Here is a 26201-nt window from a genome sequence, read left to right as displayed (position 1 = left end):
GCTTTCCTAAAAGAGTGCAGTGGTTGTGCTCAGAAGTTCTGGCAATCTTAGGTCCTCTGAAGTGAAGAGACGATGCTTGTTCGTTGGGTTGGTCACTTTTTCCGAAATAACCAACATAATAACAATAGGAAGACGATGTTTACGAATCATTTATTGATTATTATTGCCGAAAATATATCACTGGTTTAAGACATTTTATTGATATTGATACACGAGTCTATGGAATTCGCCAGAGAAAAAAGAAAGGAAAACATGGAAATCAGCAAGGAATCGGGTATCTTACAGACCATTATATTGTGAAATCAATCTTTGTTTCTCAAACACTATCAGGTACTCAGATATGGCATTTTGAAGGCATTTTATATTGATGTAACATAAATGATTACTATTCTAGTGCATTCATTAACGTACAGTTGTCTCACCAAAATACTCAAGAAAAACTTACGCTTTATTATTGCAAATATGTAGCAGCTAGTGCATTCATTAACGTACAGTTGTCTCACCAAAATACTCAAGAAAAACTTACGCTTTATTATTGCAAATATGTAGCAGTGATGTCAGAGTCAGTACATAAATATTTTTCCGAAGGTGCGTGGCTCTCCGAAACGCCAGTCTGACCTAGGATAGTTTGGAACCAGCATAATAAAAGAAGAAATGGCTGGTGAATTTGATACACTTTCAGTTTCACGGAAGTTCGACGTCCTCCCAGAGGCTCATAACGGTGCTTTCCTGTATTTTCAAAGCTATTCTTTCCTTCATTCGCTCTATCTGATCTGCACTGAAGTGATTTTTCCAGTCGCCAACGATGGCCTTCCGCACAAAGTCTCCGGTCATCGGTTTCATTAAATCATCAGCCGCCTCATCGTTGAGAGGCTTGCACTTGCCCCCAAGGGCGGTCATCTCGGCCACCTCTTCAGTCCACCTTCTAAACTGACCATTCAAACCCATCATGGTTTTTACACTTATCGTGTCCAAGATCCTTTCTAACACCTCCGGCTGCTTGCGGAGTTTGTTGCCGTACTTGTCTCCCAGGAAGTCGGCGATCTTCATAACTCCAGTGCTAGGGTCCATTTTAAGTTTCTCGTAGGTTATGAAGAGGACGTTCTCGTCGTGTACATGATTGTACCACGACAGTAACTGGTCAAAGTAGTCGCCGTAGTCTACTCTCCCTTGTAGAAATAGACTCAAAAACTCGTCGAATGATCCATCGGCAAAGCGGTACGCTGGAAACGCTCTGGTGTGGTGGTAGAAGGAAACGCAACAGTCATATGGGTTTCGTGCCACGAATATGTACTTCGCTTGCGGAGAGTAAGGTACGCGATGAAACGGCAGATGAGTCTTGATTGCACCAGGCCGTGGCATGTTCTCGACGGCTTTGAGTCCTTGAGCCTCTAGGAAGGGCGACTTCTCCATGAAGTCTCGAAGATTCTGCGAATATTGCAAGTTGAATGTTATATACATGAAAAATGAAGTCTTCTTTTTGTTATGTCAGGCTAGCGCCACAGAAATAGAGCCACCTGCATGTATTAGCGCTAACTGTTGTCGGAAATGTTCAGTGTAGTATAAATTGAGTATCCGCGCAAATGAAGCACTGGCCACATAGGGGAAATCAGCTTCAAGTCTGCTAAAAAAAGTAGAAGGGAACATTTTGGAACATAGGAAATCTTGTATCTGCATAGCAAGTTATCACTTAACTAAAGTGAGAAAATATTAAGTGTTGCTTGACCTAACATTTTCACTAAATCAGCGTTATTTTACGAATAATTTAAAAAGCGCTCTGCAATGACACACTGGTAGACAACAAGTCTACTGCCGCCTGTGACAGGGCGTGCAAAGCAAAAAAAAAAAAAAATACAATAAATACATGGCGAACTAACGCAATGTTGGAATCCAAGCCACGCGAACATCGTTTGCATTAGACGTAGTAGTTCTGCGGAAACCGGCAAGGTGGAGAGAAATAATAAAGCGAAAAACAGACATCCACCCGTTCGTAGCAAATCCTACAAAGGAAACCCGTACGGGTTCCTCGAAAGAAAAGCCTGAGTTTAAGAAAAATTCGTCATGGCCTGGGACGCTCTTTTTTCCCTTTATTAATCTTTTGCGTTAGGCAGGTAGCAGCAGAATCACATGATATAAGCGAAGCCTCATCGCTACAAGCGATGAAGCTTTGCTCCCCAATGCTAGGCAGTGCTCAAAGTTGTATACATAGAAACACAAATACACCCTGCGATGAAACAATGACAAAAAACAAACGCCGGAGAAGAGCGAAAAAGAGGATTCGCTTTATTCAAGAGAAAATTCACGAAGACTGTATGTGCACAAACGCAGAAAAGCAAGAAAGTGGCACCGTGATATCCTCGAGCGTATACTTTTTTCTATGTTATATTGCCTACACCTCTCATCAGCGATCTTCCTACTACGAACATACACCATCTTTGTCCTGGTGACGCAGACAGCTAACAGTTAGAGGCGATGAGGCTGTGTTAAGGTCTTCCACTAAACTGCATCTATCCACTAACTAGAACAAGCTTCACGGAATTTAAATTGTTTTCGATGTGAATTATATTTCACAGAAGATAGGAGGCTGAGCCTTCCGTAAAATAATATATTCTTGAAAGCTTTACGCTAGAAGACACAAATAAAAGAGGAAGGAATAGGACATTTGCTCTGAGTGAATTTGTGCTGCCTATTCCGTTCTTCTTTCTTTTTTTGACCACAAATCCCGTTTCTTGCGTAGCGCTGAAGCAGGGCAATAAGCCTAATCGCATTCTTAAATATTTAGGAAGAAGAATAAGAGAAACCGAGGGCCTCAACGTTTGTTAGTTGCAATCAAAGGAAGCGTCATATTTTGATGCCGTCAGGCAGCGCACGAGACCTGACTGGCCAACTGCATGACTCTCCAAACTCACGTTGTAGCTGATGCCCATAGCTGGAAGCCTCTTCCACATCCGCCGACATTGTCACGAGTGCCGCTGGCTAACAAACTCAGTGCTATGTTCTGCGTGCATACAAAAGCACCGAAGAAAATCGACGCTAAGCCAGGTGTTGCCGTAGCACAGTGTGTAGCAACTAACGCGCGTCAAGCAAACTATGTTCGTTCCACTCCGACCCACGGCAAGTTGCCTTTTCGTTCACTTATATTTAAGTTCTACTTTTTAATTCTATATTCAAATATTCTAACAGTTGAGTCTCCCTGCGGGATTCTGAGCTTCCTTTTCTGCTGGCCTAGTGCGGTTGTCACTCTTGAATATTGCAAGACACTTCTGAGGAGAAGAATCATAGGTTTGTCAACAACAGTTTGATTAGATGAATCAGAACGCGTCAACCAAAAGCGAATGTTTGTGCTCTCCTTGATGGCTCCAGTGCAACCGCTGGTGCCTCGTGGCTTCCAGAAAGTACTACGCAATTCCTGTCGAGCATACAACCAGGGGCGCTATAACATAAAGCTATTCCAAACTTTTGTAATCGAAATCTGTAATCAGCCCTCCTCGATTGGTCAAAATCTTTCTTCGACAACCCCCACTTCTGTTTGGCACGCGAGGTCACGAAAACCCCGGTAACTCCCCATCTGATATGTCGTCTACACACTGATTATGCCTGATTGGACCGAACGAAAGAAAAATAGCTATTTCTGATTCGACAACTTTTCGTCATCAGCCCTCGGCTATTGGTCAAAATTTTTCGGGTTGCAACCGCTTCACCTGCCTGTCGCGCAACGCCACAAAACCGCGATAACTCACAACGTAAATGTGTACACGTTAAAGATGTATTAATGTGCCGAACAAAACTGAATTTTCTTCTGAATAGCTGGAGGCTGCCCCGTTCCGAAAGGCATAAAAGATGGCTGCTGCCGATCGCTCAGGCACTGGCTACTCGCTCCTGCCGGAGAGCATGGGTTTATTTACGTATAGTAAAGTATTTGGCGTGGCAGCGCAACGTTTTACAGCACTTTCGGCTCGTTTACGCCCTCACTCTGGCAAGTCTTCCTTGCTGAAGATCCATTTTAGCGGCATTCTTAAACTTCTGTTGTATGCCGCCGCAATTTTCGACCAGCCACCACAAGCTAAGCAAGGGAAAGCGGACCAATCGCAGACGCCGACGCCAGCCTCTTCTTCCGGTCATCGATTTTCAGTGCACTGGGTCGGCCCCACCGAATTCGTCTCCATTTGAGCGTGCTCCTCGCCTCTTGACAGCCAATTACATAAGACAAGCCATTCAGTGTAGGCAACGTTATTCGTTTTCCAAGCAAACAAAAGTGACCTCCTATGAACGAAGAGAGCGTTTGATTGGTCTGTTCAGACAACCCTGCGGGTCGGCGCCTTCTGGTTGCGTCGATGGTTACACACATTTAACATCAGGAGATTACAATAAAACATATTGGAATAGTTGTACGTTATAGAGCCCCTGCAATAAGCCCCCCGCAATCGGTCAAAAAGATTTTTGGACCACCCCTTCCCCGTTTCGCCTTTCTGTCACGCGTCGTCACAAAAGCCGGGATAGCTCCCAGTCTGATATGACATGTACACACTGATTATGCGTGATTCGACTGAACAAAAGAAAAATAATTATTTCTGATTCGACGCTTGCTCGCCATTCATCCTCTGCTATTGGTGAAAAGGTTTCAGGCTGCACCCAAATCACTTGTCTGAAACTCGACGTCAGAAAACACCGAAATCTCATTGCGTCAAAATGACGTGTACGTGTTATAGATGCATTAATATGGCCAATTAAACTGGATTTCTTTATGAATAGCCCGACACTGCCCCGTTCCGAAAGGAAGAGAAGATGGCTGCCACCAATCGCTGAGGCACTGGCTACTCACGCGTAACAAAACTTTTTGCGTGGCCGTATAAAGTTATCGAGCAATGTGGAAACGCTTACGACCTCGCGCTGCCAACTCTTCTTTGGTAAGGATCCGTTTTAGTGGCATTCTAAACGTTCCATTGCATGCCGCCACAATTTTCTACCTGCCACCGCAAGCTGAGTGAGGGAAAGCGGACCAATCGCAGACGCCGGCACCATCCTCTTCGTCCGGTTATCTATATCCAGTGCACTGGCTCGGACCAATCGAAACCCTCTCCACCTGAGCGTGCTCCTGGCTTTTTGTCCGCCAATTAGATAAGAACAACCGCTCAATATGGGCAATGTTAGTCGTTTTAAACGCAAAAAGTGACCTCCTATAAACTAAGAGAGCGTTTGATTGGGCTATTCAGGCAACGATACGGGTCACCGCCCTATGCTTGCGTTGGCGGTTACGTAAATTTGACGTCAGATGATTGGAATAAAAATATATTGGAACAGTTTCACGTTATATCGCCCCGATTACAAAACAATCGCAAACCATGACAATTGAAACAAGTGCGAACGAGACCAAACCAAGCAAACCAAACGAGCGAAAGCGAGAGCTTATGCGAGATGCCGATAGTGCGAAACGAGCGGTCCAGCTCAGACCAGATACGAAGACGCCTCGCGCAGTCGAGTGAGTCCGTATGACACGTTTCCCGCGCTCACTTCACTGAAGGCGCCGCTCTCATTGGTCTCTACCGTTCGCGACTCGCGTCTTTCATCTCCTGCTTCGCCTTCTCTCTTTCATCTTTCGCTGTGCTCGTTCGCTCGGTAACACCGCCGATGCCGACGTTCGCTGCATGAACGGGTGCCTAAGACCTGTGCTCTAAAACAGAGCGCCATTGGACTGCTGAAAAATACAGCGGGGTACACATATATTGACCTTACAGGTTCAGGGAAAATAACAGTAATGTCAAAGATTTTGCTGCAAGACCGGATATTTTCGTTGCTAATGCTAGTGACCGCGGCACAAGTGCCAGCTCATGCTGGGTATGTCATGGCTCGAAAAGCATTAGCACGCGCGATTGTCTGGCCACACTTAATTTAATTCTAGGTTAATCGCAAACAAACCTCTGGTTTGGAGCCGTCGTGGTAAATCGCATAGACAATTTGCTGCATCCATGTACTCCCGGACTTTGGAAATGACACGATAAAAACGTCACCAGGCTTGGGCTTGTATGCGAGTGCTTCTTTTATGACTGGTTCCTGGAATATGTAGCTCAGATGCAGTCCACAAACATCTCGGTAGACGTGGTCATGAGCCATGGTAGAAAAATCCTGCGTTGAGAAAAGTTGGCGCTGAAGCACAGAGCGCTGCCCAGACGATTCTGCAGAAATAGTGTCATTGTCTTTCTTCTATACTACAAAGCATAAAAACATTAAAACCCAAGGCTAAAAAAGAAAGAAAGGGAGCAGTGTTTTCTGTTTTATTTCAACTATCTCGCAAAATGTCGCTTTCGTACCTTGAATGTTTCACCTGCTTTTGACAAATATATGTGGGCTCAATGACCTTTAGCCTTCACAATTGAAAAGCGCCCAAAGTATTTGCGCTTAGTGCTGGCTAGAAGGGAAATAAAGGTCTGCTGTCTCACACTTGGTACGCGAAAGAACAATGTCCGCAAAAACTGAAATAAGAGTGTAATTAGAAGGCAGGCCAGTGGCCCAGTGGAAATATTTGCTGTCCTCGTTAACATTGCTAACAACAGCTATTTCAGGTTTCCTTCTGCCGCGGTATCCAAAGTGTGCAGAAAATTCTTTTCAATACTTACCAGACTCGTATCCTTTCAGTGTTGTCTTTTGTTTGATAGAATTCTAAGATAGGGGAATTGTCACTTATTCTCACCTGCACTGTAGTATGAAGAAAAACGTAGCACTGGCACTTTTTTATTTCGCTTGCATGTGTCTCGCATCTTTGTGCTCTTGCAGTGTAGGTGGTCAGCACTGAGTGTGCAGACACTACTAAGACAGTTAAAACACTTATTCTACTTTATTCTAAATTGTCCTGCCTTTTGAGAGCGTCCTTGATTGAGTGGTGCTGTCCGCGCATTTGTATTTATTCAAGAATTCCTTCCCTCCTTTCCTTCTTTCTCTTTTTTCTTTCCTCAGTGTAGGGTAGCCAACCAGATACCATTGTGTTTAACATCCCTGCCTCCTTTATTCCTTCTTTCTCTCTCCCTCTCTCTCTTTGGCCAGAAAGTACTTGACATTGCGTGGAGAGGCACTCGTTTGACACGTGCAAGAGCCCATAGAACGTCACGAGTGTACTTGTTTATCGAGGTTTTTGAAACTAAGATTCAGACTTCGCAAAGCAAAACCACGTCATCTTCTAGTAGAAGTACACCTTTTCTTCGCTTGTAGGTTCGTGAACCAACGAATGTTAATTTCGACTGTTAACTTAAAAAAACCCAACCAGGATTATCGGCAAGGGCTAGGGAGTGCTGTCGCTCAGGACACGTTGTTGCCCTGGAGCACACCGCAGACCTATTAGGAACGTTCACTGCTATGGCTCCCTTGTTGCAGTCACCATCAACAGTAGAAATAGGCGTGCACGTAAGGCATGCACGTTTAGAGACATGAACAGCGCTAAACTTCGATGAGACGCAAAACAAGAAAAACGCCCATGAACATGCTAGATCCGAATAGATTCATTAATGGCGTGTCACTGAAGCACTTCATTCATTTACCTCCCAGGCTCCCGAAGGAGTATTGCATGAGGGGAGGATACAGGTTATTAGCAAAAAAAATGAAAAGTAGCAGTTTCGCCCGAAAGGCGAAGCATCGATTGCACTAGAAAAATAGGACAGCTATACGAAGTAAGGACAGTAGTTTTGTCGGCCTATACATTTGTAAACATAGGCATACTAACCAAATTAACAGGCAGGGTGTCACGCGCGCACAAGCAAGCAGGAATACATTTCACTCAATCACCGCGGGAACTGTAAAAACGCTGTCAAAACGCTGCAGCGAGGAAACGCGGCAGCAGCAGCAGCAAGCGAATTGAGCTTATTGCGGCCGCTCGCACCATAGCGAAGCACTCCGCGAAAGCACAGCTTAGCGCCGACTCTGTACCCGTTTGCGCATGGCTTTCAATATGGAGCGGACGGGCCGGGCGGGCGCGGCAGCCCCGGGCCGCCCGGAGTAGAAGGCGTGACACCTCTTTCTAGTCTCCCCCGAAGATTTGCGCGCGACGGAAGGCAGCGCGCTTCGTGCCCGCTTTTCTCCGTTGCGTGTGCGAGACTGAGCCGCGGTCGCCGGCTCACCTTCCCACACTTTCACTCGCACATACAGTATCCGGCGCTCTACGACGCTTTTATCGCACTTGGACTTTATATAGGGAACCTCACGGTGAGGCGGACGGCAGAAATGCGCCTGGAGTGTCCACATAGTTGCTATCGCAATAACAAAATGACTACAATAAAATTATATTCATAGCGGGTAAAGATGAAGGAACAAATATTTAATAAAAAGAAATAACGCTATAAAGGACACAAAAGAGATTATGAAATAGCAATAAGGAGTTCAATGAATTTATACAAATACTAGCGAATAAGAAGGCGGCGTAGGAGGAGGAAATAAAGAGAGAAGGCAGCGATGTTAACCAGAAAGCTGCCTGGTTGGCTACCCTACTCTGGGGGCCGGGAAAGAGGAAATAGAAAGATAAGACAAGGAGAGGAAGGGATGGGGGAGGGAGGCCGTGGTGAGCTTGCGCACGCACGCGGAGGGCCTGACTGAGTCAAAGCCGTGTGCATAGGCCAGCCGCCCTGAAGAAAGAATAGCGAATAAGGATAAAAGAACAAGTCTTACAAATTTAAATAACGGAAGAAGTGAAGAAAAAAAGAAGCCTGCATGCAAGTTCGCTTGAGGTCACTTAGGTGTGCAGTTGAGTTAGTGGTGATGAACTAGCAAAATAATATGTGTAAGAGTTCTCTGAAGGATACAGGTTCAAGAATGTCAGCTGTGTCGTTTGGTAGCCTATTCCAATGATGAATGGCACGTGACAACACGGATGAATCGAAAGCATTGGTTCGACGAAAGATAGACTACAAATTGAGATGATTATGCAGACGCCGATATGCACGAGATAGACGAGTGCGAGGCCGGGTGAACGGGGGCATGCCATGGATAATTTTGTGAAACAGTCAATGCATTTGTTTGGTTCTTCTCGAATAAAGATACGAGAAGGATAACAGACCTAATGCTAGTCACGGTATAGTCGCTGTGATATTCTCTAACAATGAAGCGGGCGGTGCGGTTCTGAACTAACTTGAGAGTCTTGATTAGGTAAGCTTTGAGGTGAGTAGATATCGGCCGCCCATTCGAGTTCAGGCCTTGCAAATGTCTGATAGGTGACTTGTCTGGTGAGGGCAGGAGTACTGCGAAGGCTAAGTGTAAGATAACCGAGCGTACCTGAAGCTTTAGCAGTTACTTTTTCAATGCTCGCAGAGCATGACAGATTAGGTGTAAGGATAATGCGGAGGTACGTGTACAAGTTGGTTCGTGTAACGGGGTTCTTATGAAGCGCGTGAACGGAAGTGGAAAATTTATTTTTTAGTCAAACTGTGATTAGTTTGTATAATTGCGTGTTGAGGGTTGTCGCGATCCGAGAGGTTGCAGTGGAGCGCCAGGACCAGAGCACCAGCGTAGCTGGCTCTTAGAAGTCACTGACGCATGCTCGCAGCAGAATCACTGCCTAGCACTAGCGCAAGCACTAGCGCGTGCAGTGCTTGCACCACGAGAACTCGTCGGCCAGCTTTACTTTCCTCATCTTTTTGCATTGCCGACAAAAGGCGTCGACCTTGAGCGCCCGCCTGTAGCGGCATCAGTGGGCGCTAGAGGGTCATCTGCCCAGAACAGAACCAGTTAGTAATAATACGGTCAAGAGCTCGTTGAAGAGCGACATGATCGGAAGGGGAGCAGATTTAACAACGGATCACGTAGTCGTCTGTAAACAAGCGAATGGATTAAGTTATTTCGGATGGCAGGTCGTTGTCATGTTTTGTCCAGATAGCTTACCCATGAGGCTCGGTGCGAATGCTGACTGGCCTAACCGGTCGGAGCACGTTTATTTCAATGGTTGTAAAAGCGCCACCTCGTGGGGCTACAACAAATTGCACTGGTCGATGGCAACAACACAACATTCCTTCGTCCTTTAAGAAACGAAGAAAACTAAAAGAACAAAAGAAACAGAACAAGCACCATAATGCCGTTGCACAGAATTCAGCTTGATTACTGGGGCACCTATCGCACAACTGGTTTCCGCACGCGCGAGCTGCGGCGAAGGGGAGTCAGAGGGGGAACCGCTATCTTCGGGGCGTCAGGGTAGACCCCTGGCTTCGGGAGGTCCTTCAGGGCACTGGCACAACTACCCGAATCACTGGAGACACATGTGCCATTCAGTTCACCAGACGAAGCACCCGTAGTTGCCGTGGTACTGGCGGCCATTGCTAGGGCGTCGGCCGCGGCAGCACCCGCAGTATCCAAAGCCACGGTCGGCTCCACGCTTGGAACATCCGGAGGGTTTGTCTGGGGTCCCCCAGGATATTATGACAGCTCAGGCTGCCATGGTACCGCCCGCACAAGATCGTGGTGCCTTGTCCACTGGCGGTCATCTAGTAGTCTTAGCACCAGCGCGAAACCTTTGTCCGCTTCCATCGTTGCCGGCACCCAGACAGAACCTGGGCTAAAATTGCAAGCACGAACAGTCGTCCCTGACGGCGTAGGTACGCCTGCTGCCGATCCTCTGTTTACCCGGAGACTCTTGTTGGGACATCACTGTGGTCCGAAAATCACGCCATATCAAATCCAGCGCCGTTTTCAATTTCCGCCCCATGAGAAGCTCAGCGGGCGCGATGTGACACGGACACAGACTAGAAACAGACAGGACGAGCGCTAACTCTCACTAAATTTTCATTGAAACGAAGAACATATATATAGGTGATTGCAGCATATATATAGGTGAAAAACCGCAGCATAAGAACATGGCAAGGTATGAAGACATCGGTTAAACTTATCAGGAGGTAGGGGAGTAAAAAGAAGAAAACAACAAGAAGACACTACTTCAGATTAACACACGTGTTAAGATACTGAAATTCGCATTCTAACAGAGACAAAGATGCATGGCTAACGCAAGTCTCTCCTAATCTTTTGATGTGGAATGCCTCGATTATTTCCCGTGAGGTTTGGCATTTGTGTCTTGAAAGAATTTTTATCTCTTCAAACAAAGGTTTACAACCGTAATTGAAACAATGCGACGCTAGATATGAGGCATTAGGGTTGTTAAGTGAATGCTTAGATTCTTTTAGTATAATATTAATGAGCCGGCCACTCTGTCCAATGTAAGTTTCGTTTTCCCACACTTGAGTGGAATCTGATAAACTACACCAGCGTTGCAAGGCACAAAAGGGGACACATGTCTTACGCCGCAATCATCTTTTCTTTTTTGGCCACCCTGTTCAAGTTTCCTATTTATCATAGGGCACATGATAGACAACTTGCGGGAGGGGGGGGGGGGGCGAGAAAACTGTATGGACGTCGTATCTATTGGCCACGTTCCGTAAACCGTGGTATAATCTATGTACATAGGGCACCACAGCAAGCCTTTTTTTTCGGTTTTTCTTGTTTCTAAGCGGGGCTCTTTACCCATTTTAAGAGCTTTTCGCAGGCTAGTGATAATAAATGCCCAGGATAACTAGCCTTCTCTAGCCTATCCATTTGTTGTGAAAAACTTTGTTGCATATTGTGTGGACATGACTTAGTAAGTGCAGTCCTAAGAGCTGAGTAAGCCATCCCCTGTTTAACAAGTTTCGAATGCCAAGAAAATTCAAGCAGTCGTTGGTTTGCCCTAGGCGAATAGTTCCAACAAACGTACTCCTCCTGGAACGTTAAACACAGATCTAAAAACTGTAATTTGTTGTTCTGGATAAGCTCAAGCGTGAAACCTAGACCCGCACCATATTCCCTAAAAACTTTTAAAATATCCGTAGCTTTCTTGGTGTAGTTATCGCGAGAACAAAACAGGTAGTCATCTACGTATCTAAAGGCGTGCACAACCAATTCTTTAAGATTATTTTGTAGCTTTCTATTGACGCGACTTAGATAAATATAACTAAAAACTGGCGCAACTTTCGAATTATCGCAAACTCCCGTTTTTTGTACATACATACACTACCCCATTTTACAAAGGTATTGTCTAGGTAAAACAAGAAAACTTCTAAAAAAGATTCCACAGGTATCCCACAGTCCTGAGTAAACCGGAACTCATCATTGTAGAGCGTCACTGCTTCTTTAACACTACGCATTAGTTCCCTTTGCGGAAGCGAATAAAAAGATCTATTACATCAACACTGATCGCCGAACATTTACCTGGATTATTTTCGGTTAGGAAGGCTACAATTTCTTCTCAATGTGTTATCAGGAAGGGGTCTTCATGACGGACTGAAGATAGCACATTGTGCAAAAATGTTGAGACAATGTACTCTCACGTTCCTTTTTCAGAAATAATTGCTCGAAAAGGAACTTCCGGCTTATGTGTCTAAGCACTAAAAAATATGTAGAGGTGCAGTCCCTTGGATTGTTTTACTCCCGACGCGAGGCGCTCAAGACCAAATTTCTCAAGAAAATCAATTGCGGTTTTCTTCACTTTCTTTAAGTTGTTATTTTTTGAAAGAAACAAAAATTAGTTCAAGACACAAATGGCAAACCACACGGGAAATAATCGAGGCATTCCACGTCAAAAGATTTGGAGAGACTTGCGTTAGCCATGCATCTTTGTCTCTGTTAGAATGCGAATTTCAGTATCTTCACGACACGTGTGCTAATCTGAAGTAGTGTCCTTTTGTTGTTTCCTTTTTTTTACTTCCCTACATCTGATAAGTTTAATTAATGTCTTCATACCTTGCCATGTTCTTATGCTGCCGTTTTTTGCAATCACCTATACATATGTTCTTCGTTTCAATAAAAATTTAGTTGAGAGTTAGCACTTGTCCTGTCTGTTTCTAGTCTGTGTCACTTGTGGCTACAATCCAAGATAATGTTACCGTACCAACTCGCCCAACTTTCTATCCTTTTGCTTTCATGAATTCAGACTTCGCTATCTTCAGGCGAAAACTGTCATCTTGTAGGGGCTTGAGAATTGACTCACGTTTCTCTAGTGTCCTCGTCGTTGCTTCCCGTGACAATTATATCGTCGTAGTAGACAGCGACGTGCGAGAGGTCGCCTAAGCAAGTTGTGCATTTCCCGCTGGTACAACGCAGGCGGTAACCGACACCGAACGGAAGCCTTCTGAATTGAAACAATCCTTTCACGGTGTTTCACCAGCTCCTGCGACTGGGCATCCAGCCTTATCTGTTGGTAGGTGTTCTTTAAGTCAAGTTTTGCAAACTTTCTTCCGCCACTTCCTTCTGTTTGGCGAACGGTTCTTCGACTTAGGGAAGGGGGTAACTTTCAGTGACTGTCACTGCGTTGATAGTGACTTTAACATCACCACACACGCGTAGTCTACCATCTTGCTTTACCATTGGAACCACTGGCACAGCCCATTTTGACGTCTTTACAGGGCGCATAGTGTCTTCCACTGCAACTATTCGACATACAAGACACCAAGTACAAACGGCACGGGTCGCACTTTGTAGAATTTTGTCCTTGCTTCCTCTTGCAGCGTAATCCTGGCCAGCACCCCCTCCATCGTGCCAAAGCTATCTGAAAAAATAAAACGTCGCTAAATTGTTCCACCAAGCTAGCAAGAGCGCCGATTGTTTTCACCTCTAACGGTTTCGATATCGTAATAACGAACGCTTCCATACAGTCCCTTCCGAAAAATGTCGGGCACGTTTCGCCCACAACTAACAACGGCAACGTTGCCTCCCACAAGCCCGCCTTCATTGTGGCCGTCATCTTTTCCAACACGGCCAACGGCTCCCCAGAATAGCTTTTGAGCCGCACGTCATTATGTTCCAACAGCTCCCCTGGAAAAAGGACGTTAAGTTTCGTGTCGCTTATTAACGAAACACTGCTCCCGATGTCCAGTTCCATGACTAGCGGCACGCTGCTCACAAGAGCTTCAATTTTCATTGGTTACGGTCCGGCAGCACGAAGAGACCACAAGGTGTTTTCCTCGCCTTGTCTAGGCTCTGTTTCTGGAAGGTTATTCATGTTGTGCACGCAGTCTGATCCTGTCTCATTCCTTCCGTTGGTTGCAGGTGCTTTGCATACCCCTTCGAGATGGCCCTGCTGACCGCACTTGAAGCAGGTTTCGTTGCCAGCAGCGGCAACGAAACCTGCTCCCGTCTGGTGTTTCCCATTGCACCGGGCGCACCTTTGTTTCGTCACCTCCCTTGTTGGCCGTTTCACGAAGCTTGACAACTGTACCAAATCCGTAGACATGGATGAGGCGCATAATATGGGAATCTTTTCTTGCGGCTTCTATCGCCATCACATGTTCTTTCTTTTTTGGCAGTTTCCAGGTACAATTCTGCGCTTTCCGAAAGGTGGGTCTGCATTCCGGTGTCATTCATTCCACAGACAACCTCATCGCGCAACATCCGTTCACGCACTGCGCCAAAGGTGCAATCATCTACAAGCTTGTTTAGTGCAGCTACGTAGTTACTGACGGCTTCATCTTCCTGCCTTTCCTTGAAAAAAACTTCAAGCTTGCGACTACTTCAGAAACATCGGGCTTCGAAGTGTGTGCCGAAGGCCACGAAGATAGGAGCGAGTGTCGCATCACTAGGCTTTGTAGGCGATAGTATACATTCAGAAGCAGCGAGTGCGTTGCTCCACCACAGATTGTCAGAAATACCGCCTTCCTTTTATCCTCGGCCACATCGTTCGCAGTGAACTAAAGCAAAACCCGCCCGTGATACTCCAGCCACTCACTTGCGCTAGCGTCGAAAGCATCCCGACTGCCCACGGACGAGATTCTTGTTGAATCCAGTGGCACGGGCGCTTTCTGCCACGCCCAAATCACCAATTTTATTTCTCGTCACCAGTTGTCACGTTCTGACCAGATGGCGTACCCACGAAGTTCGGTGCGAATGATGACTGGCCTAACCGGTCTGCAGAGCGTTTATTTCAATAGTTGTGAAATCACCACCTCGTGGCGCTACAACAAATTGCGCAGGCCGATGGCAACAACAAAACAGCCGTTAATATGGATCAGATAAAATAATGTTCTCAGTACGCTTTCTTGTGATGCGCAAGATGTTACTTCACTAATACCTGAAAGGTAGTTATAGAGGACCCTGAATTGCTTACGGAATCGCAAAAAATAAGTCTGATTCAAGATAGTGTTAGATAATCGATATTTAAGCAGGAAAGTTTAGCTATCAGATGGCAATGAGCAATGTGACCTAAAGCCTTAGCAAAATGAATGAAAATTGAATCTGCGTGCAGGCGCGTATGCATGCTTACACAAATATATGCACTAAATTCGACTAGCTGGGTTTCACATGATAGTTCTTTTCTAAAGCCATGCTCATATTCAAAAAAGAAGTTAATTTCCAAGTGATATGCTACGTTTGGAAAGATCATGTGTTCTAGTAGCTTACCGGGAACAGTGTTTAGTGATATTCGGCGGTAATCCTTAATAGCGCGCGTATCACCGCACTTCCAAACGATATAACCTTACCCACCTTCCAGTGACAAAAAATTTCCCATGTTGAGTGGGACTGTTGAAACAAGCGAGAAAGGACGGTGCTACAAGTTACGTAGTGCACATTTAAAGATTTACGAGTTCATATCATCCATGCCGGAAGAAGTTGGCATCTTGAGATTACTAATCAACCTAGCAATACCAATGGTTGCAACATTGATTTGGGACCACGTATGGCTAGTTGAGTTCGATGGGTGTTGGTACTCCCGAATGGTCTTCCTTTATAAATACGGCCGTGAAGTAATTTTTAAAACAGACGCCGAAAGCGTCCGTTTTCTGTGGATTTTCGATTCAATTGTTTTTACCTGGGTGGAAATGCCATTATCTATGTGCAGTGATGCCGGCGATGTATCAGTGACGGAGCTTTTCGCTGACACAATATTTATTTTACCAGCCCGAAGGCTACTCGAGAATTGCTCTACCTCGACATCAGTTGACGCCTGCCAATTTTCTAGTGTGCGCAGGTCATTGCGAATCTGGTGCGGGCCGGATTCAATAGGTCGCAAAGTGGCGAGCACGTTCTCCAACACATAGAGTAGACTTACGCACAGAATAGAATTACGCACAGCTGAAGTATGCATAAATAAAGATTTTGGCAATGCTTCAGTAAGGGCAGCAGCTCACCGGAGCACGACACCAACTTTTCAGACAAGAAACGCAATTCAAGTAACCAACCTGAAACCAGAGCACGGGTGAGCCCTCCACTTCTGAAGTGGGATCATGCCCCTGCGCGGCAGATGCGGACGGGCGCCTGATTTCGACGCAGCTAGTGCTGTCAGTTGAAGCAATTGGTTTTGTAAATCTGGGTTGCCACCAGAGGAAGTAAGCACTATCCAATAGCGGCGGTTACGTCCAATTCATGGAACGCTCCGTTAGTTCCCTTCAGAGAAACGGATCTGTTGCGCACAGGGTGCAGTCGCAGCCAGAAGAAGAGACACCCGAAACATCCGCACGGGAGAGCATCCGATGCCTGAAACGGGGTCGTGCCCCGGCGTAGCGGATGGTCGCTTAAACGAGGCGCAGCTAATGCTGTCCGTAGTGGTGCACCTGGAGACGTCGGCATGCCGCCGCCGCCAATCATAGAATTATGTAAGGAGGGGAGCAATGAATAAAACAATGCAAACGAACGTAACTGTGTTCTCGATGCGTCTGCGCATGCGTGTCGTCACAATTATGTGAGCGCAACGTGAGATTCCGAAACTTCTCCTTCAAAAGCACAATATGTCGCAACGAGAAGAAACATTGGCTGCGGAATTCCGGAATCAAGGCTTGAAGGTCGTGGACACTGTAGATGTGGCTAGAATCGGCGATATGTCTGATACCGGCATCAACGCGAGAGGTGCAACTTGCGGCAAGGTATTAATTTCTGGCCCCGATGCGTTTAAGATGCCGGTTGGAAGTTTCTGCATTATTACGGCCGTTGCATTTGAAAGAGTTTTTTTTCATATTCCTGCATGTAAAATAATATTTTTGCGTGTCTACTGCATGGTGCTGTTCCTTCGTAACATTCATATAAAAAAATGAATGTAACTGAGACCGCTAGCTGCAATGAAATAGAAAGCAGTTTAGACGTGCAGGTTAAAAAAGAACTTAAAAGAACTTTCGGAAATATTTGTGCATCCAAGCAGTGGCTGCATTTCTACTAATCCACACGTCGTTCATTCAACCTGCTGATGACGAGTTAACAAATTGAGCAAATTTGTTTTCGACCGCGTCATAGCAGCTGCTATTTCTTTTTCAGCTGCCGCAGCTGAACATAAAATGTTGACTTGGTGCAGAAAAAAAAGAATTTTGATTCTTTTTTCTTAAGAAAAAAGGATGTTATAAGAAAAGTTACATAAGCAGATGGTGAATAATATTCAGAAGTGATCTTACCTACTGTTCAGTGAGGAAGGTGCGTTAAAACATCTGCTGATTGGTTGACAGCTTAAAGTCTGATACCAGCAAAAATTGGTGATAGAAAAGGTCCTTTTTTTACTTTTTACATAAAGCGTCTTGTATAAACACAATCTCATTCAGAACAAGTGGAAGCAAAGTTAACCTATCTAGAGAGCATCACGGGCATCGATGCTGGCTTAGCAATTCTAGACGAATTCGCTCGCTCTTTGCACAATGAAAAAATATCATACAAACCGAGGCATAGCAAAAGAAGAAAACCACTGCGACTACGACGAAAAGCAAGGCTCTGCATATACATGGGGAAAGCAATATAGACACACACTCAACATGTGTGTGCACATATGTGTGCCCATCTTTTTTAATATATCGGCTGAAGAGAAAAAGCCCTACAAAATGTTTTGTATTTCTCTCACTTCCAACACCCCTCTGTATTCGTTCCTCTCAGCCTTTGGTATGAAAAGGCCAGAATTTTAGCGAGTTCAGAAGAGACGGATGTAGCGAAACGGCCTTTTAAATTTTTGGTTTCGGTTTACACGCCGCCGGCGCAGTTAACGCAACATGGCCGTGCGCCGCCACCGAGTAGAAACACTAGACGTTCATTTGAGGGATCGCCAGCCGTTTGTACGCAGGTGGGAGTAAGGGCGGGCGCAAAAGAGAAAACCGGGTGGCTTTTCCTCCGTGAATATATGACTCCTCCTACAACGTTTTTAGATTACGTTGTCTGCCTAGGCACTACGGAGGAGGTTTCTTAGTGATTGTTGTATGCGTTTGTCTTTTAGACATGCCGGCATTGCGGAGTGGGGTTGAGGCTGTTTACGCTCCCACGCTGGCTGCCCGAGCGGTGGGCCACTGTGGTGACGGACGCGCCATTTGATGATCGCTCTGTCTGAAGGTGCGTCGGACAGACATTCTCGCGCCTGCGGCGCTGGTCCTGAATCAGTCACGCCGGATCAAACCTTTCTTGCCAGTTACGGCGCTCTACATCAAAAAAAAGAAAACATTACACATATTTTCGGGGTGCAGTAGGGGCCGTAGTAGAGGCCCGGCCTGCTTTCCTGGGGCAGTATCTTCGCTTTTGGCAGGCTATTCGTATGCTGCTGTCCGCCACTTTTCAGGTGTATTTTTGAGTGGTCCCCTTTAAGTGAAACAAACGCACAGCGCCTTAGCAACCGCGGTTGAACGGCACTGCCTGATGTCACACCATGAGGATTACCGACTTTGCATCTCGCCCACGTTAGGTTAGGTTAGCTTAGGTTCACGTTACCTTACATTATGTTACGTTAACGTGAAAGGTGTTAGGGTCGCGCGGTGTGTTCTCACGGTGGTTACGCCGTGCGGATTTTCGTCATTGCGTCTCGGCCACGTTAGGTTAGGTTAACGTTAGGTCAGGTTAGGTTAGCGTAAAAGGCGTTAGCGTGACGCGGCGTGTTCTCACAGCGGTTACATCGTGAGGATTATTGTCTTTTCGTCTCGGCCACGTTTATTTAGGTTAACGTTAGGTTTGGTTAGGTTAGCGTAAGAGGCGTTAGGATAGCACGACGTATTTTCATAGCGGCTGCAGGGGCGTCGAGCATCACCCGCGGACTTTCAGCCACTTGCGTTCAAACGCTGTTGCTAAGGTGGTCTGACTTCTACTTTTCCAATATATGCGGCTCGACCTCTACTATGGTCACTAGTGCTCCCACGAAAACATCTGTGATGTTATTTCCAAGGTACATTGCCGTAAGGCTCAAGAAAGCAGTGGTCCGGCACGACTGACTTAGCACGAGTGCCGCAGATGCGAGACAGTATCTCCGATACAGCGGTCGCCAAATGGGGCGTCATTGCCCGCTGCTTCACATATTTCACCGCGCTGGCACCCAGCGTCCGAGCGCAAATAAACTCGACCCTACTGAGCAATCACGGCCGACTTAGGCACAAATGCATACAACCCGCGCAAACAAACCTCCGACGTAGTGCCTAGGCAGAGTCATATACTCAAGGAGCAAAAGCCGCAAAAAGTGCAAAAGCCCCCCATATTTTCTCTCTCGCGCCCGCTCTTCCCAGCGTGTGCGCACAAATGGCTGGCTATCCTTCAAATGAACGTCTCGTGTTGGTTTTGACGATCCTGGTTGCCAGCACAGGAAGTGAGCACCGTCCAAAAGCGGTGGTTTTGTCCAAATCTTTAAATCTTCCGCTAGTTTCCTCGAGATAAACGGATCCGTTAGGCACAGGGCAGCAGGCACAGACAGAAAGGACACCTGAAACCTGATCACGGGAGAGCACTCCATGTCCTAAACGGTGTCGTACCCACTTTCCTTTAAAGTTAAATCCTTTCGCAATCACTCATTTTGAGCATGCGACGTGCGTGGTGAAATCTATGTGATGCGAACGTATCGTGCAGAGGTTAATTAAATATAATGTACAACTAAACGCGACGCGTGCAGTTGTCTTTGTTTGCATTTTAGGCGACCTTCTATCTTATGGGATGCTCATTGTGTCTCACACAAGCTGTAATCGTCTCGATTTTTGCATCACGTTATTGTGAATTTCTGTGAAAAATACATGTAGAACATTTAAAAAAACCCTACTTACTAGCACCTTTCATTATCAGGCTATCAATTGGGCTGCTGCAAGTTTCGCTTTGGGAGGACAAAGGAAGCGGAGTATCTGAGTTCACGAAGGAAAATCACTTCTTGCACGCAATTTGCATGTATCAGAGAATTGGCAAATCGATAACATATAGCTGAGAAACGGTTTGCCCTTAGCTTACAAATAACAGTCTGGGTTCACCAGACTAACAAGATCGACTGCTGGCGTCTCTCTCTCCTAACAACGGACCAGTCCGTCCCTGATTGACTTTGGCGATGCGGACTGGCCGGTCCAGCTTTGACAGTAACAGGTCAAGGCGGGTGGTGACGTTCTACTAGAAGGGAGTTGCTTGAAGATACTTCACCATAGGACAGGCGCTTCGTTCTTGCTGGCGTGTTTCAGCCCACGTTGCACGGGCGAAAGGCAGGGGCCAATAAGAAGTCCGGGGGCTTTATTTTAGCCAAGCGATGACGCATCCGCAGTTGCGCGGCGCAATAACGATCAATAACGCCATATATATATATATATATATATATAAATATATATATATATTATGAGTCCGAAGTTGAGAGATGGCCTGAATTACAATGAGGCCCAGCTAGGAAAAGCATAATTGTCCCTTGTTGAACAAACTGTTCGTTCAAAAGTTTTGTTCTCTTATGCGTGGACTGCTGTAGAGAGATCAACGTGAAGAGTGCGTCGGGGGTCTTCGGTTGTCGCTTGGCAATTTTTTTTCTTTCAAGACTCAGCACGTCATCCTCATCATCATCAGCCTATTTATGTCCACTGCAGGACGAATGCCTCTCCCTGTAATCTCTAATTACCCCTGTCCTGTGCCAACCGATTCCAGCTAGCGCCTGCGGATTTCTTAATTTATTCACCCCACTTAGTCTGTTGCTGTCCACTACTGCGTTTTCTTCTGTTGGCACCCATTCTGTAACCCTAATGGTCCACCGGTTATCTAACCTACGCATCAGGTGACCTGCGCAGATCCATTTCTTTCTCTTAATGTCAATTAGACTATCGGTTATCCCTGCTTCTTCTCTGATCCACACCGCTCTTTCTGTCTCTTAAAGTTATGCCTAGCATTTTTCGTTCCATCGCTCTTTGCGCTGTCCTTAAATTGTTCTCAAGCTCCTTTGTCAGTCTCCAACTCTCTGCCCCATATGTCACTGATTGTATACTTTCCTTTTCAATGATAACGGTAAGCTCCCAGTCAGGAGCTCACGATGTCAGTCGTACGCGATCCAACCTATGTTTATTCTTCTGTAAGTTTGCATCTCATGAACAGGGTCCCCTGTGAGTAGTCGACCTACGTTAATGTACTCCTTCACAGACTCTAGAGGCTGACCACCGATCCTGAACTCTGGTTCCCTTGGCCGGCTACTGATCATTATATTTGTCTGCTGCGTCTTAATCGTCAATCCTGTTCTTACATTCTCTCTGTTAAGGTCCTCAATCAATTGTTGCAACTCATCCCCAGAATTATTCAGCAGGACAATGCCATCTGCAAATCAAAGGCTGCTGAAATATTCGCCGTTGATCCTTACTCCTCAGCCTTCCCCGTTTAATAGCTTGAATAATTCTTCCAAGCGCGCAGTGAATAGCATTGCAGAGATTGTGTCTCCTTGTCTGACCCCTTTCTTTAGAGGTATATTCCTACATTTCTTGTGGAGAATTAAGGTAGCTGTGGAATCTCTGTAGATACTTTCCAAGATATTTATGTAAGCGTCCTGTACTCCTTGATTACGTAATGCCTCTATGACTGCTGGTATCTCGACCTAAATGCTTTTTCAACATCTATGAAAGCCATATATTCTGCAGATTTCTGATTGTACTCTACAGGTTTCTCAATTACTTGATTGATGATATGAATGTGATTTATTGTGGAGTAACCCTTCCTGAAACCTGTCTGTTGCCTTGAATAACTAAAGTCCAGTGTTGCGCTTATTCTATTGGAGATTACCTTGGCGAATGTTTTATATAATATTCGGTGTAACCGAATGGGCCTATAATTTTTCAGTTCCTTAACGTCTCCCTTTTTGTGGATTAGTATAATGTTGCCATTCTTCCAGTTCTCTGGCAACCTTGAAGCCATTAGACAGTTCGTATAAAGGGCCACTAGTTTCTCAAGCATTGGGTCTCCACCATCTTTGATTAAATCCACTGGTAGTCCATCTTCTGCTGCCGCTTTCCCCCGTTTCATGCCTTACAAGGCCGTTCTAACTTCATCACTAGTCGTAGAAGGAGCCTCTGTAACTTTTTCATTACTACTTCGAATGGAGGTATTGTGGCTGCTTGTGGGTACTGTAAAAATCAGTATAGAATTATTCCGCTGTTTTTAGTATATCTTCGAGGTTGCTGTTGATATTACCCCGCCTATCTTTCAGTGCATGCATCTGGATTTTTCTGATGCCTAGTTTTCTTCTCGCTGCTTTCAGGCTGCATCTATTTTTTTACTGCTTCCACATTCTCTCTCACGTTATAATTTCGATCATCCCTTCTTTTTTTCTTCTTGATTAGTTTTGACACTTCTGTGAATTCCACATGATCTCTTGAGTTGGACGCTTTCATTCTTTGTTCTTTCTTTATTAGGTCCTTTCTTAGTTGGAAGAGCTTGCCTACTAGTTGCTTTGGTGTCTCGCCTCCCACTTCAATTGCTGCTTCTTGATCTAGCCTAGTTGCGGTTTCATTCATTGCCTGTATGTCATCTTCATCTTGCTGTTCTAAAGCTGCATATTTGTCTGCAAGTGCCAACCTGAATTGGTCTGCGTTTACTCTTACTGCGTCTAGGTTGGCCTGTTTCTTCTTGACCAATTTTACTCTTTCGCTATGCATCTATGTATGCCAACCGGACTCCGCCGAAGTGAGGCCACCCTGCTTTATCGCTTATGGCTAGGGGTGGCCTTCACGAAATCTTACTCATTTCGCATTGGAATGGCCGACAACGCTCTCTGCAATGCCTGTCTTCGCGAGGAGACGCTGGAACACATTCTGTGCGACTGTCCTGAATATAATGTTCAGAGACAGTCCATGGCGTCCGTTCTAGCGCACCTTGACAATAGACCATTGTCAGTTGCAACCATTTTCACATATCGCCGACTGAAGACATCGCAGCTGAAGGCGACGAAGGAACTACTTCGGTTTATGAAGGATACGGGCTTGGACAAGCGGCTGTGACAGTGATGTCACGTACCGCACAAGAGTGACAGACTGTAACCAACGATGTGTGTGCCGTGTTATGTGCCCTCTATCTCTTCTCCCCATCTTTCATCCCCCCCATCCCGCTCCCATGTGTAGGGTAGCAAACCGGTTAGGCAAAACTGGTTAACCTCCCTGCCTTCCTTCTCCACTTTTTCCTTCCTTACTCTTTCGCTCTTCAGGTTGAGGTAAATCCTAGCCCTCACTAAACTGTAATCACTGCACCTTACTCTACCTGGGATCGGCAGAAAGTATGAAATGAATTTCATTCCTTGTTTCACCATTAGGGCTTTTCCAGGTCCACTTTTTGTTCCAACGCTTCCTGAAGAAAGTGTTCAGTATTCTCAGCTTATTCCTGTCCGCGAATTCTACATGCATCTCTCCTCGAGTGCTCCTAGAATCCACGCCGTAGTTGCCAATTACTTGTTCACCTAACTTCTTTTCCCCCTCTTTTGCATTGAAGTTGCCCATGACTACTGTATACTGACTTTGCACTTTTCACATCGCTAGTTCAACATCTTCATAAAACTGTTCTATTTCTTCATCATCGTGACTGAAGGTTGGAGCGTAGGTTTGTACTACCTTTATTCTACATATACTATTCAGCTTTATTACGACTACTGCCACCCTATCTTTATTGCTGTATAATTCGTCAATGTTGACCGCTATGTCCTTATGGATTAAGAATCCTACTCCAAACTTTTCTTTTCTGGTAGTCCTCTATAGCAGAGGACGTGGCCATTTGTCAGCACTCTATAAGCCTCACTAGTTCTTTTAACCTCACTAAGGCCAATGATATCCCAAACAATGCCTGATGCTTGATCAAAGAGTTCTGCGAGGCTAGCTTCACTTGAGAGGTTTGGGTGTTACACGTAGCAAGCCTTAGTTTCCATTAGCGGCCTGCCTGGATCCAGAGATTCTTAGCACCCTCTGCTGCGTTACAGGTTTGACCACCGCTTTGGTCAGGGGCTCCGCAGGTGCTGGGGACTGAGAGCAACTGGCTAATCAAATGAGTCATTTGCAAGGGAGTGGCCTAATACTGCACCACGGCGGCCAATTCCTGTTCTGGTAAGGAAATGCCTTATTGAAGCTTAATTGGTCTTTCTAATTTGGTTGTACCTGGATTAGTATAGCCCCACTTGCTCTCGGCGCTTTCGCCGGTGTCAGGCGCCACTCCAAGCCTGTAAATATAGTGGGCTGGGGGAGATGAATTCTAGTTTCCCACTTTCATAAATAAAAGTGCGAGGATTCGAGCTTGTGACTGTGGCAACCAACCACCCAAGCTAGCTGAATCCGATAACTCTGCCGGCTGGCCACCTTATGTCGGAGAATTCCAGCGCAGACAATCCTACGTGCCTGAAAACATGCTTGAATTATCCGCGGTATACGTGGTTTGCTGATCACGGCAGGTTGCACAATACAGTATTTCTCAATGGTTCTAATATCGTAGTTTTGGAGTCTCCCGTACAGCATGCGGCCATGAACGCGGCTAGGTACACAATATATTTTTGGCGATTTTGAACAGTCCTCCAAGGTATTGTGGAAAAAAAAGGAAAATGAGAAAAAGAAAAACTTTCAGTGCTTACCGGGAATTCACGAGTCGCGTATGAACGGAGGTACACTAAACAGCTTGCGGTCTCGTCTGCCTGCCACAGGAATCGGAGAAGTCTTTCCGAATGAGGCTGAACTGATAGTGATGCGCCGCTCAAGGCTGAGGCGTCGGATGTGAGGAGGGTGCATTGGCAGATACTTTAGCTGTAAGGACAAATCCTCAAAGTGGCGAGATGGCCCGTCAGAACAATAGGGCTCTGAGCCGCGCGTAGAGTAGGCGACCTTGGAAGCGACCTTGCTTTATGCTCTGAAAGCGCTTATACGGTGCCTCTTTTAGGCTACAGCGAATGCGTCTGGACGAAACGCATGGCTAAAAAACCAGTAGAGAGATGGGCGATACACCGAATAGCCGAATCTGATGCTGGGTTTATGAAGGTACAAACTGCACTTACCGTCTCTTTCTTTCGAAGTAGATAGCGTCTCCAAACGCTTTGCCAATGCACAGCCACTAGTGCCTTTCCTTGATGTCTGCCGTGGGTCTGTGCACACTTTGTTTACCACTTAAGGGAGCTCTCCAAATAAAAAAGTGATAATATACCGCTCACAATGGGCTCTCATATTGCGATAGAATGCGTCTGCGTGGCGGACAGCTCCCAAGGCCTGCTTCTTTGCTTAGTTAGACAGAGCTTAGACATAGCTTGAATGAGTTTTATTTTTCTTTCGGATAAACAACGCTTCCTGTGCATTCTTCTAGCCGGGTCGCAGTACAGTAACAGGAAAGTGCTAGTCAATTTTCTGCGTGAAGGGCCATTTGCGGCAGAATAAAGAGCCACAAACATCCATTCCTTCAGCTGGTATTAGCGTAGAGAACAGTGTGCTTACCACTTTATTTTATTTTCTGCCTGTGTGTGTGTGTGAAGGAGGAGGGGGTGTAGTTGCCATTTACCATATGCAAATGTGACGATTGGAATAGGACTCACAGTTTCCATCATTGTTGTCTGCGGACTTGTGAAGCGAAGCTATCTTTGCCTACTGTCTACCTCCCCCCAGGCGTTTGTTGTGTGAAAGTACGTTAGTAGCGTCGCTTGCCGAACAAAAAAACTTGTAGAACTGGGTCTCTATATTTCGCTGTGTCAAACGAGTGATATCGATAAATGCATTTATGTAAGTGTCGTACTTGCAACATCACCTTCGTCTTCGTGACACAAACATTCAACAGCTACAAGGGACTAGGCTGCGCGTGTGTAATGCGCTACTGCTGCTACCACGTCAAACGAGAAAAGCTTCGCGTCATATGGAATCTAACTTTATATTATATTTCCTTGTCTCTCACACATCTTTTCTTGTCCCATCATCTTCACACACTTGTTGACATTAATCCTAAGTGACTTCGACGCTCATCACCATCTACTGGAAATACCAGGATCGCCTCCAGAGGCAGGTATTGTGTGCTGTGTCGCCAACTATGTGATGTGCTGCTTGAAT

At 45.8% G+C, this 26201-nt stretch overlaps 1 protein-coding gene across 1 annotated transcript; it reads right to left on the bottom strand.

Moving 5' to 3' along the window:
* Positions 1–131: 131 nt before the first annotated feature.
* LOC126533784 (sulfotransferase ssu-1-like) lies at positions 132–25033 on the bottom strand. Its single transcript, XM_055071992.2, has 3 exons — positions 24752–25033; positions 5917–6123; positions 132–1428 (listed from the first exon to the last, which is right to left on the bottom strand). Exons 2-3 carry the CDS (start codon positions 6109–6111, stop codon positions 685–687), a joined length of 939 nt encoding a protein of 312 aa, XP_054927967.1. The 5' UTR covers positions 6112–6123; positions 24752–25033; the 3' UTR covers positions 132–684.
* Between the last annotated feature and the right edge of the window lie 1168 nt (positions 25034–26201).

The sequence above is a fragment of the Dermacentor andersoni genome, chromosome 7 (assembly GCF_023375885.2).
Source record: "Dermacentor andersoni chromosome 7, qqDerAnde1_hic_scaffold, whole genome shotgun sequence".
Lineage (NCBI taxonomy): Eukaryota > Metazoa > Arthropoda > Arachnida > Ixodida > Ixodidae > Dermacentor > Dermacentor andersoni.
The sequence above is the reverse complement of the archived record's forward strand: the minus strand, read 5'-3'. Positions and strand labels throughout refer to the sequence as shown.

Excerpts from the sequence above, each read along its gene's own strand:
- LOC126533784 (XM_055071992.2), bottom strand. The coding sequence starts at position 6,111 with ATGGCTCATGACCACGTCTACCGAGATGTTTGTGGACTGCATCTGAGC. Across the intron at positions 1,429-5,916 it reads ACGACGGCTCCAAACCAGAG|AATCTTCGAGACTTCATGGA; the intron begins GTTTGTTTGCGA and ends CAATATTCGCAG.